General features: G+C 42.0%; 2 protein-coding genes across 2 annotated transcripts in view; one reads left to right on the forward strand and one right to left on the reverse strand.

Annotated features, from left to right (window-relative positions):
• Positions 1-7,287: 7,287 nt before the first annotated feature.
• zgc:112408 (uncharacterized protein LOC550260 homolog) lies at positions 7,288-13,874 on the reverse strand. Its single transcript, XM_063206251.1, has 7 exons — positions 13,799-13,874; positions 13,011-13,120; positions 12,361-12,430; positions 10,923-11,005; positions 10,075-10,278; positions 8,264-8,398; positions 7,288-7,718 (listed from the first exon to the last, which is right to left on the reverse strand). The coding sequence occupies exons 1-7, from the start codon at positions 13,866-13,868 to the stop codon at positions 7,530-7,532; spliced, it is 861 nt and encodes a 286-aa protein (XP_063062321.1). The 5' UTR covers positions 13,869-13,874; the 3' UTR covers positions 7,288-7,529.
• Positions 13,875-16,811: 2,937 nt separating this feature from the next.
• abcc13 (ATP-binding cassette, sub-family C (CFTR/MRP), member 13) overlaps positions 16,812-22,390 on the forward strand; it is a 34,235-nt gene continuing 28,656 nt past the window's right edge. The window contains exons 1-4 of the mRNA XM_063206342.1: positions 16,812-16,846; positions 18,093-18,234; positions 18,942-19,156; positions 20,392-20,569. Coding sequence (XP_063062412.1) covers positions 16,812-16,846; positions 18,093-18,234; positions 18,942-19,156; positions 20,392-20,569 — 570 coding nt within the window. The remainder of the gene's footprint in view (positions 16,847-18,092; positions 18,235-18,941; positions 19,157-20,391; positions 20,570-22,390) is intronic.

Raw genomic sequence — 22,390 nt, forward strand, 5'->3', positions numbered from 1 at the left:
ACACACACACACACACACACACACACACACACACACACTGCAAACACAAAGTCACGCTGACACAATTTCTCCATCCCATCTCTGTACTGTATGTCTTGCACACATACACACAAACACACACTTTGGTAAATACACTAGTTTCTCCATGACTCTGCCAGCCATTTGGCCAGTGTGTGTGCACATGTGTGCATGTTTGTGTGTGTGTGTTCACCCCATCAGCAGTCCCTCCTCTCCACTCCTCTGAGCGTAAGGCAGGTCACCAACCACAGGGCGTTTCCCCAACACAGGCGGCACCGGGCGGATGAAAAGCCACATCAGCGTGTGTGTCTGTGTGCGCGTGTGTGTGTGTGCGTGCGTGCGCGTGCGCGTGCGCGCATGCATGCGTGTGTGTGCGCGTGTGTGTATGTGTGCGTCCCTGCGCGCGTGTGTGTGTATGTATTAATAGCTACCACAGGCACAGGCTGTGGTTGGCGAGCGTGCGCCTGCAACCCATTTACATATGTGATATTTTCACGTCGGCACAGATTAAGAGCTCATAGTGTTGCTGCATTATGTGTGTACTGCTGTGTGCGTGTGTGTGTGTGTGTGTGTGCGTGCATGTGATCATGGTGCTGCTGCGTTAAATCGGGGATGTCCAGACTTGGAACAGGAGCAGACAGGTTCTGTGTGCGTGTGCGTGTGCGTCTGTGCGTGTGTGTGCACATGTGTGCGTGAGTGAGTGTGTGTGGGTCTGTGTGCGCGTGTATTTGTGTGTGTGTGTGTGTGTGTTTGAGTGTGAAAAGAGGGGGAGAGGGAGGAATTTGTAGTATTGATATGATTACACAAATGTCCTATATAAGTCATTATGTAACATTGGAGCTAACACACTAAGACTAAGAGCTAAGACACTGACCTCGTATGATGCAATAAAGAAGACCTGTAATAAACTAGCACACATCATCACCATCTCCAGCCATTATCACCACCTTAATTAATCAATCAATGAAAATGTATGTATTTATATAGCACAATATCACAACTGATTAATAATATCACACAATATCACAACTGCATTAAACAGTGCTTTCAGCTACACATACATATACACAAATAGTACCCTAATAATAATATTCCTACATAGATACTAGACCTTAGTGGACATTGTACTAGAAATCTGATGAGAAACATCTAGTGATGGGAAAATGGATTCATTAGTTATAATCCAGTGCCACATATTCCAAATAACCTTGTTTTACCTCTCCAATTCAACCAGGTGATTCAATTCAACCAGCCAATTACCTGCCTAAATTGGACAGGTAAAAAACAAGTCATTTGGATTATGTGGCACTGCATCACAACTAGTGAATCCATTTTGCTCATCACTGGAAACTTTCGTAAGGTATAAAACGTCATGGGGTAGTGTCCAAAATGTTGACTCCTTTACGAAGTAGTTCCCTACATGTGGCATGAGTTACATTATTTTGCTACCTTCTTGGCTAGCAGTCAGGATGTCATGGATGCATTTCCTGCTCCAAGTGCAAAGCTGCTATAACCCATATTGATACTCTGGGCCCGTAAATCCAGCTAGGGTCATAGGTCAAAGGTGAGTTGAGGCCTAAGAGGTTATTAATACCTGTTGCTATCCAAAAATACTGTTGCCTACAGCAGCAGAGTGAAAGCCCATTGGGAAACTCCAACTCCCATTGTCATTGTGACACAGCACTCCACAGCACACAAGTGAACACTGCACACAACGAAATTGCATTTATGCCTCACCCGTGCAAGGGGGCAGCCCTCAGTGGCGCCCCATGGGGAGCAGTGCGGTGGGACGGTACCATGCTCAGGGTACCTCAGTCATGGAGGAGGATGGGGGAGAGCACTGGTTGATTACTCCCCCCACCAACCTGGCGGGTCGGGAGTCGAACCGGCAACCTCTGGGATGCAAGTCTGACACCCTAACCGCTCACCCATGACTGCCCAGAGGGAGTAGTGGTAGTGTGTAGTGTAGTATACTACTACCACAATGAAAAAAACAGCTCAGTCACTGCCGAATTGACTCCTGCAGTTTAGTTGACTTCGACTTTGACTTCGAGGATTTGCAGTATATAGGTCAATAACGATTTTTTTTTGGGCTCAGCTGTCTATGCCATGTCCATGTCCATGCCAATGCCCGTAAATTAATTAGTTAACTTATTGGTAATTGTTGTACTGCGATAAATATGCTTAATAGATAATCCACTAAAACAAAAACATACAGGTGTAATTTAACCGTTTAATAAATTATCCTCTACTCTACTCTAATCCATACAATAGTGGCATTAGCTGTGGCTGCATTACCTTGACGTGTGCTACTACTAATATGTTTACGGCTACTACTAAAACGTCATTGACTCAAATACAGTAGATCCACACTCTTCTGTTAATCCCCTTAATGCACGCCATACCTCCCCTGGGATGCTGTAATAGCCATTGAAAAGTTAACTACCATAGTACTACACTACTATGACATAACACAGGGCCTTTAGTAATGCACTACGATGCGGTCATAGTAACATTAAATGTATAACGCTGTGACTTCATGGGATAAATTAACAATTACCAATACCATATTTAATCCATATTTCTGATAATAAAAGGTAAAAATCACACTTTGGGTGTGAACCCTGCCATTTTATGTTCTTGTTTTCAAAAATGTTAAAGTGCCTTAAAAAAAAAACTTTGATTAGCTTTCGCTGAAGTAATGTTGTAGGTTTAGTCAGAGGTAGCAAACTCATCATGGAGTGCTGTCATGTCTGTTCAATTTGTACTCCAACACTAGTGGCGTGTCTTTGTGCCACTGACTATGTAGGCCTACTGAAACAAAGGGCCAGAAGTGTACAAATGCAGCATTGGTACCCCAACACTTGGTGATTTCCAGACTACAAGTCACACTCACCAAAATAGTATATTGAATAAGAAAAGAAATGTATACATACCTTTTGGTTGACTGACACAGAAAATACAGTAGGTCGCTGCATATTGTGCATCACGATATGCTGGAATCGCATATTGGGACAGAGTTGAACACACATAAAGCGGGTTTTTTTTTTCTTCTTCTTCTCAGTGGTCAGCAAGTGGAACAATGTGGCCCTTCAGAATCCTTAAACCTGGTGGGCTCCAAATGACATACTGTGCGAAGGCAACCGTGTGCACTTCAAACCACATTGCAAGAAACTGACAGCTCCATCCACGCGCCCCTTTAGCTTAGCTACATTCACAGACATCCCATTCTGCGACGAGCCATCTGAACAACTAGTTCTATTCTTCACATTGGGGAGTTTGTTGAAACTGTCCCATGACACGGAAGGCTGGTATGCAGATTCTAGCACAAAGGCTTAGTAAAACACTGGAATAGAAGTCACAGGACCAGCCAAAGTATGCAAAAGAACATGGTAAAATATGATATTCTGTCTTGTTGTAGTACTGTAAGAGATAGAATTGGGTATGTAACAGTTCTTCCTATCCAGTGGGGTTGTGTGAATTGGAATCAACAGGTTTTTTTGTTCGTGTTTATTGTGTGTGAATGGCTGTAAATGTAAAACCTGCCACATGGTCTGTTACTTTCTGATGCTCAATTCCAAGCCTCTGGGAACCCTAAGCTTGCGGCATGCAGGACCTACTGATAGTTGAGAGTGTTTGGTAAGCAGATAGATGGGTGCGTGCCTGTGTGTGTGTGGCATAGCACCAAGTGGCATAACAGGCCAGGGCACCTGCTGGCTGCTGCACGTCTTGGTTGGTTGATGTGTTTAGATCACCAGAGTGGATTACGCATCTCACAACCCCATGTCACCCCAGAGTCTGTCACAGAGAAAATGTCTCTGTGTCTCTTGCTCTCGCTCTTTCGCTCTCTCTCACGCTCTCTCTCGCGCTCTCTTTCTCTCTCTCTTTGTCTCTCTCTCTCTCTGTTTTATATTTGATTATTTCTTTCTGACTGTGAATGTCTTTTGTTTCACATCCTGCCAGTGGTGTCAAAAGGGAAATTCATGCTACAGCAGGCCCACTGAAGCAAAAGGGTTGAATTTTGGAAATAAACTAAAATATTATACAGTGCACCTTGCATAACAGGTTAAGATCCATTGGTTTAGCAGATTCTGACACACAGTGCATCATCTATCAACCGCCAGTGTTAAAATAACAATGACTGAAATTACATAAGTTAATATATGAACTGTAAATTACACCCGAGTCTACAGTAAGTCGGAGCACCATGGATAAAAAGGCCAAGTGTCAACGTCTCCTTCTGATCACATGAGATGATCAATTTACTAAAATTAACCTTACGGAAACTGGGAGGATGAGCATGTTATTCATAGGACACCATGAGCCTCTGTGCACTGAAGTGAATGTACTAGTCTATGCTTGCTAATGTTAGACTAGAGACTATGGAGGCTTGCTTGGGAAATGTAGGTCGGTGGGTTTTTAGGTTATAGGTCACTCTCACACTAACACAGATCTGCTGACAGCTATGTCTGGGCCCGGGACAGAGTCATATCAAAGTTCCCCCCCAAACACACTCACACACACAGACAAACTTGTACACTTGTACAAACTCATTGTATTTCAAACAGTTCCATTGACAGTAACATGAGGACAAAGTCATGCACAAGTGTGTACATCTTCAAAGAGAAAACAATGTATTTCCATTGGGTTCATTTCCCTCACACCACAAAATGTCTTTTTTCCTGTCAGGAAATGTCAGACCTCAGTTTTTTTTTTTAATCAATTTTTTATTATGATTATCGTTATAACAAAATTACAGACAGTTTTTTTTTTTAAATTGAATAAGTTGTTTACGAGACACTGCGTGGATTCTAGACACTTCCCACTGTGGGTGAGATACTTATTTCCAAGATGCCTGGGGGACAGTGCAGGGTGTGTACACTTCACAGGCCCACTCAAAACTCCATGCACAATTACTCATAAGTAGCAGTGGCTACTGTTGCATTGGTACTGGTTTTAATATCAGCGGCTACTGCACCATTTCTCTTATGATGTGTGACCATTGCACCATAAACAGAACTTTACAACATTACATTTTGAATGGTAACCACTAACAGTCAATGGGGTTTAGTTGTAAGATGCATCTCCCCAAAATCCTGTTTGACTAAGATGACCTGGATGACAGAGAATCTTCACAGACAATCACATTTATCATTTACTTCAATCTTCACAAACAATCACAAACTGAACACAAAATTCAATATCAAGGCAGTGAAAGAGTACATTAAAAAATAATATGTTGGTTTAAAGCATTTTATTATAGTTCCTATGATAGAGACAATTTGTTTTAGGCACAGAGGATCAGATATACAATATTGCAGGTGGTTAAAAGTGCTACACTGCTTACTAAATGGGACAAAAATGCTATGATATGACACTGTTGAAGGTCGACTGGCTGAAACATCAGTTCATCGGTACAGTGTTTTAGTTATCCTTTAATTAGTTTGTTTGTCCCTTTGGGCTTTTCTCGGGTTGGTGTGAATCGAGTTTATCAAAGAAAAAAACATGCACATCCGTCTCAAAGTCCACAACACCGATCTCCCGTTTCTCTTAATTTAATATTGATTACGTTACGGGCAGCATGCCCTGAAGGAAATTCATGTGAATCTAGCAGAGACTTTAAATGTGTGACCTTTGACCTCTTGAGTGGGACGCTTCTTCACCTCACACATAAAAATAAGCCATCACCATGTCTGCGGTCACAGCAGTGATTTTATCTGTCAGGACGGTATTCATGCCACCCCCTCACAAATAAAACACACAACATGTCTTGAATTTATTAATCAATATGCGGGACCTCGTGTGTTCCTGATTTAATTAGAAAACCACAAATGTGTTTGAACGTCACTCCATCCCACACAAAATCAGACACACAATGGCCTCAGCTTCGTCAATATGTGTGACTTCATCTCATTTGTTCTCACTTAAATTAGAAAACCATGAATGTGGTTACTTCTCTGCTTTCCCAAATGCTTCCTACAGTGATAAATGGTTACACCTGCCTCAATAATGCATATGCCAAATGGGATTTCAAATGGGAACCAACTGCTCACATACAAAGAATAAAAGATGGCAGCAGCCGCTTCGGAAATGAACATACCAAATGGGTCTTTAAAATTGTCCCCTTAATGCATAAAACTGCAAACCCACATCCTGCCTTATTCATTTTTTGTGATAGATGATGTAGAAGACTGTAGATGAAAATAAAAAAACTCCATTGTGAAAGGTGTGTTTTAGTCTCTGAAATGGGATGTTTATCAAACAGAGTTCTGAAATTAAATTCTAAAACTCAGTTCTCAAACTCGCACTCTAAAAACTCTGGTTACATGTAAACCAGACGCGAAAATCAAAGCATTTCAAAAAATATCCACATAAGTGTAAACTGCTTCTTAAACACAGTATCTATCCTCTACTGTACTTAACTGTGTTCTCCTCCTCCTCTCTGTATTCTACTCTACCTCCTCATGAAGGATCAGTATAATGTTTTAAAAAGAAATTTAAAAATTGATTTCTTTTCATCTGCCTTTGGTCAGCATTTGCTATCTACTCTCTATTAACACGTTCAATTTTTCCTTCTCTCTTCTGTTTTTTTCCCCCTCTCAAGCACTTAATGACAGTTATGTATGATAATGCGCTATACAAATATAATTGCTTTTGCTATTGCTGTAGTGTGATTCACTACATAACTTAGTGATCAATAAAATATGTACTCTGCTCTGCTCTACTGTACTCCACTCAATTCCACCCACTCTATTTTCCAGAGGTGTCAAACGTATAAGTAAAAAACGAAACACAGTTTCCTTCCAATACAGGTAACTTATCTGGGTAACCAGTTAGACCTGTACTGGTCTCAGGGTCAGCCAACTCTGCGCTGGCTGGATCAAGTTTGTGGTGGGTTCTTGTTGTATTAGGTTTTAGTGTAACAACACAGTCTATATACCTCATTAGGTACAATGGAGTAAATGCTGTATCAACATACAGCTATGTACTTTTATTTTACTTTTACTTTGAACACCTCTGCTGCTTTCTCATGAACATTCCCATCACGTCCAGTGGGATCAATAAAACACCTTTCCTCTGCTCAGCTCTACTATGTCCTATTCTGCTGTATTTTGTTCTACTGTACCCTCCTGTTCTGTACTCTACTGTACCCTACTGTATTCTGCTCTTCTCTACTCTACTGTACTCTACCCTGCTCTACTCTACTCTACCCCACCCTAACCTACTTTAATCTCCTCTAGTCTGCCTCTACTCTCCTCTACGCTGTACTCTACTCTACTCTACTCTATTCTATTCTACCCCACCCCACCCTAACCTACTCTACTCTACTCTATCTCTTCTCTCTACTATCTCCGTCTACGATCATGTCTAATGGTATGGGATATGGTAGAGTTCTGCTCCTATCTACTCTGCTAATACTCTAATCCTCTCTAGCTCTACTCTATTCTCCTCATCTCTACTCTGCTGTACTCTACTCTGCTGTACTCTACTCCACTCCACTCTCCTCTCCTCTACTTCCTCATAAAAGCCCCCATCATGTCTAGTGGGATGGGGAATATGACAGTGGAGTTCTTTTCTCCGGCGATCTCTGAGAGGGTCTGCAGGTAGCGCAGCTGGAGGGCGGCGGGGGACTCTGACATCACTTGTGCCGCCTCCTTCAGGGCCCGCGACGCCTTCATCTCACCCTCCGCCGCTATCACCTGCATTAACAAACACACACACACCAACACATACACACACACACACACACACACACACACACACACACACACACACACACACACACACACACACACACACACACACACACACACACACACACACACACCAAAACACACACACACCAAAAAGTAATTCACAATCAATCTTGTGATAAAACCACTGAGAGTATACTCTACAATCTCTGGATAAAACCTATCAATATGCTATCAGCTGAATACAAAAACAGCTCTCAATCTCTTAACTATCTACCATACTGATTCACTGATAAAGCTGATAAAGGGTGTGTGTGTGTGTGTGTGTGTGTGTGTGTGTGTGTGTGTGTGTGTGTGTGTGTGTGTGTGTGTGTGTGTGTGTACTACACCAATCTACCTTCGTGAGGCCACTGCTATTGGAGCACATCAACAAGGTGGGGCCCAAATCCTGGACCTCACATGTTTTGACCCCTTTTGCTGGGGTAGTTTTGTTGTTACTGGTAAAAGTAAAGGTGTGTGTGTGTCTGTGTGTCTGTGTGTGTGTCTGTCACCTTGGCCCTGGCTTCTCTGGAGGCCTCTGCCTCTGCAGCCATGGCCCTCTGTAGACTCTGAGGCAGCTTCACGTCCTTCAGCTCCACTCGCTCCACCTTGATGCCCCAGTGCTTAGAGGCGTCATACAGCACCTCCTGCAGGACACACACTGGAACTGCATGACTGCAATTTATTTCATTAACCCTTTCATGTAGAGCCTCTGCAATAACCTTTTAACCACCAAAAAGATATTGACCGTGTCGTAATCTGCTACTTAACTTTAAAAGACAGCATTATAAATGTGTTATTACCACAATGGCAATGACTGAGTTGTAGTGCATTACTCAACTGCTGTGTTATGTCATAGTAGAGTAGTACTATGGTAATTAACCTTTGAATGATTACAGCGTGCCTCAGATGGTATGGTGTGCATTAAGGGGCTATGACTCAGTAATGTCGTAGAAATGTTGTTATGACGTAGTTATGTTTTCCCAGCCAATAGGGAATAGGTTTGCTGTGATCCTATCTGCGTGAAAGGGTTAAAAGAACACACGTCATGCATGAAATTAATTTAAAGGCCAACTTGTTAAAGTGATTAATTCACTAAAAATGTGCTCCTTTAAGCTCTAATCTAATCCTCTAATCTTCATAGACAGAACAGCGGCCTCAGTTTCCATGGTTTCATAAATAGCAAGATACAGTAGTCACATTTACTTGATGTTTTTAATTCAAATTGCACTTTCATTTAATACCGAATTGTGAAGTGTCATGATGTTTTCAAAGCATTTCAAAGTTTTATTCAGAATTAAATTGAGTTCATTCTGAATTAAATGTCTCATGTAAACGAGACCAGTGTCTATTCTAAAGTTTAAAACCAGTGATGTCTGTCTGTTATTCCAGACAATATTACTCATGACGCTATGGGAAGCATTGTCTAAAACTGCCTCAAAGAAAAATGTGGTTCATGTGTCACACTGCAGCTGGTGGTCATGAGGTTGGAGTTGAGGTTAGCATGGCAGTCAGGAATGGATTTTGACTTTATGGGCCCTTGGGCCAGACAACAAGAAAGGCCCCCCTCCATGGATTCGTGAGGTTTCAAAAGATTTGGGTGTTACTGAAGATAAGAGAGATTTTGGTTGAAAATATGATAGTTATTAAGTGCTATTCTAACTCAATATGAACATAGACCAATAATGAAGTGTTTTTGTGTGCAGAGGCTTGGGTTCAAGGGCCTTTCGGCTCTTGGGCCCCTGGGCCTGAGCCCGGTAGGCCCGTGCAGTAGTCCATCTTTGTTTACAGTTCTTCCTACAACAATGGGAAAGTGCAGACGCAAAGCTAAATGTCAAGGTTTATTTTCAAACTTTTATCGTCTTTGGGGCTTCACCTCTGCAGCAGTTAATGCAGAAACTGAAGCTGTGGTCTCTGCTTTTAAGTATCCCAAAGCAACCTCAGGAATAGGCTATTGTCTCCCGGGTACACCTCAATGGACCATTCTCTAACTTTTCTATTACCAAAAAGGGTTTATTGCACCTGCGTCAAGTCCCAAACAAAGTTCAGTGCCATGGGATATGATGCAATGAACCCTTTTTTAGTAGGATAGAGAGTGTTTTGTCTACCTAATCTACTGTTTGTGAATCACAGTCTGGCTTCCACTGGGTTCTAATATGTTCTTTCAACAGACTTTATACTCAAAAATCATCTCTCTTTCTGGATTATAGGACTACAATAAACTGCATGAGCAGAATCATTATTATTATTATTATATTAGTAGTAGTAGTAGTATTAGTAGGAGTAGTAATATTTATTGTTATTATTAAGTTAAGGGCCTGACCTCCATCTGTTCGGCCATCTCCTCGCGGTCCATGAGCAGCTCTGCCAGGCTCTTGGTGCCCAGCATGTTCCTCAGGGTCGTCTGGGCGATCATCTGGGTGGCGAGGTTGGCATCCTCCACCTGGGTCAGGTTCACCACGGGGTTGAACACGCGGTAGTACACCACGGCATCCACCATTATGGTCACTGAGTCCTTAGTGAGGACCTGAGACAAGGAAGGGATGAATACTGAGTTCATTGTACTGACTTGTTCAAGTTAAATAGTGTAGGTTGGTTACTTGGGCTACTCCAACGGAATACTTGCTAATGGAGGTTGTATAATTGTTTTTTTTAACAAACACCCCATTGATCTCACCAGAAGCCTCCCAACGTCCACTTGAACACATCATAAGCCTGCCAATTTTGGTGACAGTAAGGTTATAACAGGCTCTGTGCAAAGGGGTTAGGTATTTATATAGCTTAATACAAATATTTGTCATGGCCATTAGTGGCCAGAAGAGGTCAGTGTTCTACTTCAGTAGTGGGGCTTTAAGGGTGGGTGCAGGTCCAGGTGCATCATGCCAGTGATTGGGAAGAGCAGAGCTGGGGTTTATAGGGAGAATTTAATGGCTGCTCTTTTTTGAGGAGGTGCGCTCAACTCCGAATTATTTTTTTTAAGGTCTTAAGGTGTGAAACTGGATCAGTACATTTGTTGTACAAAAGCACTCTCCACTACAATTCTGACACACAAACATACTATTCAGCCTAAGCCATGGCAGTCTGTGTCCCACTAAATATAGAAAAACAAGAATCTTAGTCGAGAGTGGAGCTTTTCTACAGTAAAAAAAAAAAAAAAGGCTGCACAACTACCTCCTGGGGTGGTATGTTGAAGGACACTGTCCTCATGTCCACCTTTCGAAACGTATCCACACATGGGATGACCCAGAGGATGCCTGCAGGACACAGCAGATAGTTGGCTTCCACATTACTACATTTCACAGTACAGTGTGTGGTGTTAATTCAACACAGACAGATCATTTTAACACTCATATTTGGGGTCCTACTCTCAAAGTGGTGAATCCACTAATTTCATTGTGTGTACACTAAAATACTTTCAGGCCATAATCATCACCATGCTGTTTCAATATAATGGCAAGGACACAAGGTGCAAGATAAGGGTATTAAAAGTGTCAATGAGTAGGATAGAAAAATCAAAAAAGCTCAAAGGAAGGGTCATGTCCTGCACATGATGATACAAACAATACACTCCTCTCCAGCAAGTTACATTTACGGTGATATAGGCTGCAATCATTAAAGGACTGAAGGTTAGATGCCTGCTCAAGGGCACTTCAGGCATGGACCAGGGTGAAGGAGATCACATCCCACATCCTTCGTACCCAGTGGCAGTTTTACAATAGAGTTAAGAGTGGGCAACTGCCTTGGACCCTCCTACTTCCCCACTATAACTTGTAAAAAGTAAGGATTTTAAGGGACCCCTAGCTAAATTTGCCCTGGGCCCCCAATTTTCTAAAAATCCAAGATTGAAGAGTTTTATTGTCATTGTCAAAAAAGGAGTACAACAACACACCAGGTCGCTGCACCTCTGTGCGCCGCCATCTTACAGGAGAGGTTAGGGGGGAAATGCCTTCACATTATGATATCACAATATTGAGGCATGAGCTTAAAAAGACCTCAGCACATAAATCCATCCCTGCTCTTATCTTCAATATTCCAATCTCTTAAACCAACCCCCATACCATCACACATCATGCTCAGAAATCCGAAAAGTTGTATCATTAAACTGCTATGCATTATAGAAAAAGGAATAAAATATTTAATTCTACCAATTATGGCGAGGTCTGTCTTGCCAGGTTTTTGCATCAGTAATCTGTCCGATGAAGGTCGTGTGAAGCCTGAGCTCAAGGTCACTGCTCTACAAGACCACATTGATCTCTATGTGTATTACTGCAATCATGCCTACCAACAGGTTGACCCAGGCCCAAAAGGAGGGCCCCCCTCATTGCATGCATTGAGAGAGGGATCCTTTCAGATGACTTTGTCCTGGGCCTGGTCAATGCTATCAGCAGTCCTGACTGCAGTGAGTGCAGCAAAGACTACTCAAGGATGGATTACTGCACGGGCCTACTGGGCTCAGGCCCAGGGGCCCAAGAGTCAAGGGGGCCCTGAAGCCAAGCCTCCGTGCTACAAAATAACACTTCGTTATTGGTCTGTTCTCATATTGTGTTCTCATATTTTTTGTCTGACCCAGGGGCCCATGAAGTCATCATCCGTTCCTGGGCCTACTCACCTGGCCCCTTTGCTCCGCTCACTATCCGACCCAAACGGAAAATCACTGCTCTCTCATACTCAGCAACGATCTGTACAGAACAGGAAATATTCAGGATTCATTTATGTCATTCGTTTTATCCGTATGTAGGCTATGTATAGGCCTATCCCAGCATATATTTAAACCCTGCTAAATTTATATCACAAGTTTTATTTTTAACTACATGGGTCTAAACTTAAACATCAGTCAATACTGAACAATAGCCTACAGACACAGTAAGACTTTGTCTAACAACTCCTGTCATTACTGTCTTCACTCACTGTAATGAATGATACAGAGTAAAACAGTTTAGGGTTATAACGGATAGAGTATTTACAACACTGTGGAGAGTCAAATTACTCTAAGGAGTCAAAAGTCAGTGTAAAAATGTGGCAGATGGCCAGCGTAATTTCAACTCTACAACAATTTTGCCCATTTTGACCAAGGTGCCACAAGTGTATATTTTTCACATTCCAGTGTTGATATTTACAAATTATTGAATAGAATTAACTCTAAATATGTTACACTGACCAAAGAGTAAAACTAACACTGCGTTTGAGTGGGACCGAATGTTATCTGAAATGGAGTTCATTTCAACTCTTTGAAATAATACTGGTATTTTCACTGTGTACCTTTAGGCAGGTCCAGATAGAGAGAGGGAAGGTTGCGATGATGAGGAGGGTAGAGATGATGGTGAGGAGCATCCCACAGCACACAGAAACACAGGACAAGCCATCTACCCCTGATAGAAACATCATCATTCTCAATGTTTTGATCAAATAAGCAGAGAATATGGCCAAACGGCAACACTATGGGCATAAGCACGGCAACACTAGAGCCTTATCTTGAAATGGGTATAGTAGTGGTAATACAGTTCTAGTGGAATTTGTAGATCTTTAGTTCTAGAGTACACATAGTTTATTTGTCACAATGCAATGCTATAACCAAGATCACAGCATGGATCCCCTATTGCCTCAGTGAGAATTTGGAACCAATTGAATATAGAATTGTGCCCACATCAAAATTAGAACTGAGAAAGTGTCTGGGAAGACAAAATATCAAGCCGCAAGAACAACTGCTCACAACATAGTTTCCTCCCAACACAGTTTATCTGAGTAACCAGTAGACTTGTGTACTGTACAATATATTTGTCATATTGTTTACTTGTCTAACGCTGGTTGGATGAAGTTTGTGGTGGTTTCTTGTTAGGTTTTTAATGTTTTTCAGGAACCTAATTAGGTATAATGGAGTAAATGGTGTAACAGCTATGTGCTCCTGTTGTACTTACACCATGAATTTACTTTTACTGTTAATTTTGACCCCTCTTCTCACATCTAAAGGTAACCTGGATGAATTATAATTCTTATAGTGATATTGACAGAAAATAAAGTAAATAATGATCTTAAGAAAGAACGTCTACCTGTGTCCTCGTTAACCCGTTCCTGTGCTGCTTCCTCGTCAGTATCGACCCCGGTTTTATTAAGGGGCATCTCCAACGCGACTGGGATGTTTAATTTGAATTGATAATCTGCCCCAGATGAATCGTTAACCTGTTCTAAATACGTCCCTGAGCGTAAAGGTGCTTTTTAAAGGGCCTGGCTTCCAAGAGCCGCCTTTTTCTGACACCAAACAACAACACGTACAGGTTCCATGCACCATATCACTGGGGAACGTATCTGGTTTCACACCATCTTTTTTCACAGGGTGAGTTTCCATACGTGGAACACTTGAACATTATGAAAAAGACATGGTTCAGACTGGAATAAATGAATAAACTTTCCATAGAAAGGGCTAAAATCCTCAGATATAAGAACTTCTACAAAACACCACTCACATTTGATTACACTGATAAAGACACAATGTGGGTCTAGAGCTTACAAATGGGACATTTTCTAATTTTACAACAGTAACACTGTCACACAGTGGTATTCAAAATAATCATGATCTTTGTTGCAATACAATATTCATGTCAGATAGCCTGACATCACTGTTGTTGAGTTAAATAAATGAATTTGGATCTTGGAGTCCAATGAAATTGGTTATTGTATAAGACTCCTTTTCATTCTGCCTAATCACCATAGTGCTGTCACACAAGCAAGCACAACTGCAGAATTTTGTCCAAAATCTGAGATTGTAACTACTTTAATCCCGCATAGCCGATGTGTTCCTTAATCTGAAATAAATCTTCAGAGGGATCCTCGTTTGCCTCAGCTTAGCCCTGTGCTGTGTTGTGTCTGAGAGGCTTGAAACTATACCCACAGGGTTCAAAAGTGTATCCCCCAGAGCAGAGCCCTCATTTAACCTATAGCCAAATGCAGATGTATCAATATCTAAGACATTTTAAGGTGTTATTAGCTCTTCACTACAAGCTTATTATCATTGTGTAGTGATGCATTTTAACCTCTGTCATTGATGTCAAATGATCATGATATTAAAAAATTATTAGTATATCCATCCTAGTATATAGGCCTAGTGTATAGGTAGGCCTAATCTAACATTACAATGATCAGGCCAGAAACACAGCCAAATACAAAAACTCCATCCATTTAACTCAAACTGCTCAGCTGCATATCCATATTGCATTGTTTGTTCAAATCCTACAAGTCAAGCCTTGATCCATGACAAGAGGGTAAACATGGAAACAATAGGCTTACTGACTGGAACATAAAGTGATTCCACTCAAAGTTACACGATACCAGCCAACATAATTAACATCACCATGAAAAGCGTTCCTCAATTACCTTTGCAAATAGGCAGCTATTGTATGGTACACGACAGCGTCATCTGCCCAGAGTAACATGAGAGGTATTTATTGACTGCAGATATGCTGTCCTTCAAGCATCATCGACAAGCTTTGTCCCGTTTTGGTGTATTTGTTTTTAATCGTGGAGCACTGAAGACTCCGTATCAATCATATGTCAGGGATGTATGCAGGTCCACTACTAAGGTTTTGGAGGCCCTAACCATAACTGATTAGGACCCCCCCCATTATTAAACAATAATAGGGCCTAATAATGATATGTATTGTAGTCAATCTCAATTTAGGAGGCCCCAATTTTTGGAGAAAAGCGGTTGAGGCCCTAAGCACTCTGCTTACTCTGCTTATGCCTTGCGGCGGACCTGGATGCATGTGATATCATGTGCTCTCCTCTACACACTATGGCTGACTATGAAATTCTACCTCAGCATAAGACATTAGTTTATTAATGTTATGCTTCAAATGCTAAAAGTCCCTGAGGAGTTTCCGTAGGCCCTACAGCATGACAATGTCATGTCAGGAGATCAAGATTCATTCCATTATGTAACCAGTGAGTCAACAATCGAAGCGAATCAGAAAATTAACACTCGGCTGTGGAAAGATCTTATTAATTGAGAATATGGAAAACATACCCAATAATATATTATTTTTTGGGGGGGGGGGGTTTTAGGGGGTACCGCGCCTCAGTTAGCTAAGGAGCCATATGATATACCAGAGGACCAGGGTTCGAGTCCGACAAGAGGTCATTTCCCAATCCTTCATCCATCTATCTCCCACTCATTTCCTGTCACTCTCTAAATGTTCCAATCCACACAAAAACACAAATGCCCCCCACATAGCTTTAAATAGTATTACAAAAACAACATATTAAAATAATATGAATGGTTCCATAGACATCATGTATTTTTGAGACTTTGTTTACACGCCTCCTGTGATCCATGTAATCTAATAGGCATTGGCTGCCTCTGTTTGGCGCATTGCCACTTTGATTTGGCACATTTGACATTTGGCATCTGTTCACTGTCAACACCCCTCTTCACTCAAGAGTGTCAACTCTATAAATGTTCAGATATTTTTGTTCAGTGTCATGGGAAATTAACTAATTAAATGACTGTGTTATAATAGCAGTTTGATGACCCTCTTGATTCCAATGGTGAGAATACTCCAAGCGATAGGCTACAAGCCCTACCTCTCCATAATTTTGAGAAGGGCTGTTTAATTAGCGCAGCAAAGTCAATAGGCTACACAACCAAGCTAAATTTGTCGACAAAACACTAAACAGCTCCACAGACCAAACCAGTTTCCGTTCCGTTTTAGATACCACTCTACCTCCACCGGGCCGCTCCATCAAACCTGACAAGTCATAAACACGCCCCTGGCTGTGTTCACCTCTCATTGGATGTCGTAGCGATCCTACATTTAACGGAGTAAAGACCACTGTGTTGTATCCAATAGATCGGGCAACTATATCGAGTGCATATGATTGGAAACCCTGAAAAAAACCCACATCAGCTTCGCAGCAGGACACAAATCTGAAGTGATTCTCAAGAGCAGAGTTCAGATACATCTCGCATGGGTAGCCGTCGCATCCTTTGTGCGGAAAGTGTTCACTGGTGCTGAAGCTATTGTCTCATCACATCGTTGACCAAACTGGCGGTGGCATATTTTCTCAGATATGTGTTCCTCAGAAGCTGGGTACATGGAGACCAGGTGAGGGGAAACTTTCTTCCGTTGATTGCAGTCAGCGCGACCTGCGCGCGGAGACTTTAAAGGGCTATCGCGCAATGTGACTTCAGCAAAAAGGTGCGCCCCTCTCTGACCCAACAGAAATGCAGTCCTGCCTGATGTTGCTCTGTTTTAATGAGTGCGCAAAGTGACATATGCGTTGGAAATGCGCTTCAAAACAGCGCTGAAAGCACAGCAGTTAAATCATAACAGTTAAGTTTTCAAAGACATTGTGTTATTGCCTCCATCGTGCATGCATCAGCTGGGTGAGTTTAATAGACGGGGTGATGCAAATTTGAATTACCTGCACTGCATAGCGCATCCACTCTCACTTGTACTCTACTAGGCTACTCTAAGTAGTTGTAAAGCTTCAGAGCATTGCAATCTTTCAATTTTCCCAGTGCCGTAGGGCCGTACAATGAGTAAGTGCTTGACAGCATTCTGATGTAACTTGAGGAAATTCAAGCGGTTTTACAATCCCCTTGCATTGTCTGACAAAGACTACCGGCCCATCTGACTTGCAGAACCATCCTCGAGAGAGGGAAGTCTTCTTCCTCAGTCGAATCACCTACTGGTGGTTTAACAGGTGGGTTACTTGAGCTTTTCTTCAAAGACCTGTGCTGTGTGTGATGGCACTATGCAATGTTTCTGTGTTGTCACTGTTATTATTTGTTGCATAACACAACCACAACACTTCTGTAGTGTCCTGCAACCATGTTAAGAGTAATAATGTGCAATGAGTATATCATTTTCAGACTGAAATTAGTTGAATTGGAAGTGTTAATTTTATGCTCTGGAGATAATGTTGAAGGAAGCCATATAAACCCTTGCTTGTATCACCGTATAAAGACAACATGTAAAAGGCCTATTGCAGATTATTAAAGGTCAACTGTGTTATAGCCCTTTTCATCTGTGTCCACTCGTCTCCAGTATAATGCTGTGTTATTAGGCTGTGGTGGTCTTTTGTGCTATATATTAGGGTGGTAGATTCACATTGTCAGATTGAAATGCTCAGTCAGTCATTTTGGAAGTGTAGTAGGCCTACATTTTGCAGTGTTCACTCAAAACGTAAGGACCAACTAGAAGAGTGTTAACTCTGTGAGTGTTGAATTGACAGTGTGAAATGTACAGTGTATTCTACTGTGTTTGGGGTGCTTTGTGTCGGGTTGTAAGGTATAATAATATTCTGCTGTGTTATTATGCCGTGGTGGTGCTTTGTGCTGGGTTATAGGGTGGTAGCTGTGGGCCAGAGGCGGCCTCTACAGCCGGAGGACCTGAGTCCCCTGAGCGAGGAGGATTCTGTCCAGCATGTCTGCTCCACCTTCCAGCAGCACTGGAGCCGGCTGGAGGAGGCCCATCACCAGGAAGACCAGGTAAACACCACAGGTGGACACAGTAGAAGTAAAAGTAAACTTGCACTGTAGGTGTAAGTACACCACTTGCACATATTACATAGCTGTTACATGAGTTATTCTATTGCCCCTAATATAATGAGAGACTGTTTTTTACTGAAAAACACTAAAAACCTAACAAGAACCCACCACAAATATGACCCAACACCAGTGAAGAGTCAGCTGATTGTAAGACAAAAATAATTTTGGTAACACGGACCTTAGAGTAGAGATTCTACACCTGCATCTGCATGAAAGGGTTGAAATACTGTACCTCTTACAGCCCTCTGATAATCAGCCTTGGTCGTAGATGATGTTACAGGACTGCACCAATAATCACACTTGCTTATGCTTGTGCTTGTGCTGTGTTTGTGCTGATACTTTTAGTTGACTTCATTTTGGCTTCAGAAACGACTAAAACAAAATACGCAACATCAGGCTCCCGTTTCTCTTTTTCAATATGCCACGTCAGGCAGCATACTTAGCCTACATGTAGCATGTGACTATCTAATGAAGGGCATGTTGCCCAAAACGTCATATTAAAAAGAGAAACAGGAGCCTGGTATTACAGACTTTATTTTTCTTTTTTAAAAATCGTTTTTAACAGAAAATTAAGAGACAATCATGTTGTTGCTGGACAACATTGCTCAAAAAGTTGCCCTGTGTATCATTACCTTAGTAGTCATTAGTTTTGTCCTCACCCATGTTGCCCTCTCTCTCTCTGGCAGGTGTCAGCGAGGCCCGAGGCTGAGGAGGAGCTGCTGTTCCCAGGGCCGAGCTCCGTGCGTCCGGGCTTCTCCCTCCTCCACGCCCTCTGGATGACCTTCTCCCACCGCCTGCTGCAGGTGGGGCTGCTCAGGATGCTCACGGACCTGCTGGAGCTCATGGCTCCCCTGGCCCTGCGGTAAGAGGGGAGCACGCCACTGCACCAGCGGAACGATGTTATAGTCACTGAAAAACTTAACTACCATTGTACTATACCATTCGGACAGTGCACAGGGTGTTTAGTAACACATTCTGTCACATAAACGGCCTTGTGCACACACGAGCGTGCACACACACACACACACACACACACACACACACACACACACACACACACACACACACACACACACACACACACACACACACACACACACACACACACACACACACACACACTGCATCAGTGCTGTTCATAAGGAGAGGAATAAATACAAAAGTTTTCCATGTTTCAGTTTGGGGTAGTTCTCTCTGAGCAGGTGTACACAACATAATGGCACAGCATCTCTAGAAAAACGTTTGCACACTCCTTAGAGGTTTTTCTTTTTTGATGTTCTTTTCCTCCGCTTATTGACTCATCTCCTGCCAATAACTAAATAAACTGAAGAAAAGAACATCAAATGAAGAAAAAAATCCTGAAGTATTTGCAAACATTTACACTGTCTCTCTTTTTGTTTTAGCACCTGGGAAGGTACACACGGTTTATTTACCAGTGAACAGTTTCTCCACAGAGCAATACAGCTGCCCCTCCGTTGTACCCCCAAAAATAAGTGTCCTCTGCAAATTGGACTCTCCTGGGAAGGCCAAGCCCCTCGCCTTTTTCGGTCCGTCCTTGTCCAGTGCTCCCAGTAAAAAAACACAATCAAGGGTTTTACTGTGACTTTATACTTTATACTTTAAATGGGGAAAAGCTCCAAGCCAAATGCCTTTCGGGATGTCTTTGCGAAAGGGCAGTCATTAAACATTTCTCTAAAATTCAACATTTTATTAATAGTTGGGTTAAGCAGCCTTCATTTTCATGGCCCCTGGAAATGCCTCTGGATGGGTATGCCGTGGCACTTCGGAAATGCTTTTAGAGAGCCCAGCACATAACATGTTTATCTATGAAATTAACATTTCCCAGAATGTGTACCCATTCACAAAAACATCCTGCAAATACATCTACGGCACACTTGAGGTAGGTTGAAATAGCAAGCAAAAGGGGCATAAATGTATTTGGTGAAATGTTTTTTCAGATATTTCAGGATACCTGATTTCATGTAGGCCTACAGCCTCTTGTTTCCTTTTTACTTTATGCTTGCTTACTGACTTCTGTGTTTGCTTCTACTATATTCTATACATGAATATACTTTAACACCTTTTACCCGTTTCCAGGTGGATAATCCTCTTCATTGAGAACCAGGCGGTGTATGATTGGCAGGGTCGCACATACGTCCTGGTCTTGGTCGCCGTGGTGATAGGCCACTCCCTGGTGGAACAGCTGCATGAGAAACACAGCAGCATGACCAGAGCCAAGGCCCAGGTCACCCTCACAGCCATGCTATACAAGAAGGTAAAATACCCTATCATACTGTATATATTTATATAAGACCCAGGTCACACAGCCATGCTTTATAAGGTGGACTACCATGCCATCTAGTATATACTTATGTATAAAGCCCAGGTCACCCTCACAGACATGCTGTACAAGAAGGTAAATCACCATATACTGTATATATTTACTGTATATAAGGCCCAGGTCACCCTCACAGCCATGTTACAGTACATAGTATAAAGTAAAGAAGGTGAACTGTAGACTTTATAGCATGTATTTGAAAAGTAACATTTTGAACTAGAAGCACTCAGAGAGCGCAGACCTCTGCCAAGGAAGCTGCTTGATACATTTGACTATGTTACACCCTAAGTCTTTCTGCCTTGTTTTTGTGGAGTCCCCGCAATTCAATTTCTGATCACTAGGGGGCGTCTAGATGGTGAAGAATCTTTTGAAAAGTTCCGGTTCCGGTTCATGATCCGGATCACCACCAGAATTGAATCACTTGTACCTTAGGTCATTACTAACAACTCCACAAAGTTTCATCCAAATCAGTTGATTCGTTTTTTAGTTATCCTGCTGACAGAATCTTTAAAAAAGTCCTGGTTCCGGTTCGTGATCCGGATCACCACCAGAATTTAATCACTTGTTCCTTGGGTCATTATCAACAAACCCACAAAGTTTCGTCCAAATCAGTTGATTCGTTTTTTAGTTATCCTGCTGACAGACAAACAAACAAACAAGCAGACAAACCAACGCGACCGAAAACATTACCTCCTTGGCGGAGGTAAACAATGTTTCAAGTTATTTCCAACATGTGCATAGACAATTCACACACAACTCACACACACAGAAAACATTTAAAAACAAAAAAAATCATACCATACATACCATACCATACCTGCACTTTCCACACATGGATTCCATACTTGACAAATAAATGAAGAAATTCAACAGTGGTTCAACTGTGAGATATCGTTGTGTGCCTGAAATCTACATTTGTTTTTGAGATTTTACCAGCCTTTGGCTGATGTGAATGTCCATGTCAGATACAGAACATATAGTAAACAATGCCTCTTCTCTACCAAGGCAGCAGTTCTTGCTTTCACTGAGAGCTCACACTGTTTCCTGAGAGTAGCAAGGCAGTGTGGTAGCACTCAGTGACTATGGTGAGAGTTTAATCTGACAGCCAGGTCTTATGATGTGATGATACTTGCTTGAAGAGTCGTATCCTGTCAACACTTTTTTTTTACTCGTCTAAAATAACCCCCATTGCTCTTGTCTCTCTCGTGTCACCCTGCTCACTGCATTGTCACACCTCATCTCTCCTCTCCCACACACTTGTCACACATGTCAATTCACTTCCAACTCTACTTACTCATCTGATCCATGAAACAAAATACAATAAACAAACCAACCCCACTCACTGCCAAATGGCCCACTATATCGCACACACTCTCGCATCAATGAACCTCACTTTGCGCTCCACACCATTAAAATCCCTATGGCCATCACTACCACACCTTACACATATTTTATGCATATCACTCATCACAACCTTGACATTTTTTTTTTACTCACTCTTCCAAAACACAAATAAACAACTTTCACCCACCCACATATATGCTGTCGATGCGCCTCAATCTGAATTCGCTCTCTTCTCACCCACACCAAATAAACACCCAAACCTTCCTCGCTGGCTTCATCACCGTCAATTTTTCACAATCTGTGTACTCTCTCTGTACCCATACACACTATGCATAAACAAAAAAAACCCTTTCTCATTGTATTCTCATTCTCCCACTTACAAATCATCTCAATCCGGTCTCACTCTCTACTCTA

This window comes from Engraulis encrasicolus, chromosome 9, assembly GCF_034702125.1.
Source record: "Engraulis encrasicolus isolate BLACKSEA-1 chromosome 9, IST_EnEncr_1.0, whole genome shotgun sequence".
Lineage (NCBI taxonomy): Eukaryota > Metazoa > Chordata > Actinopteri > Clupeiformes > Engraulidae > Engraulis > Engraulis encrasicolus.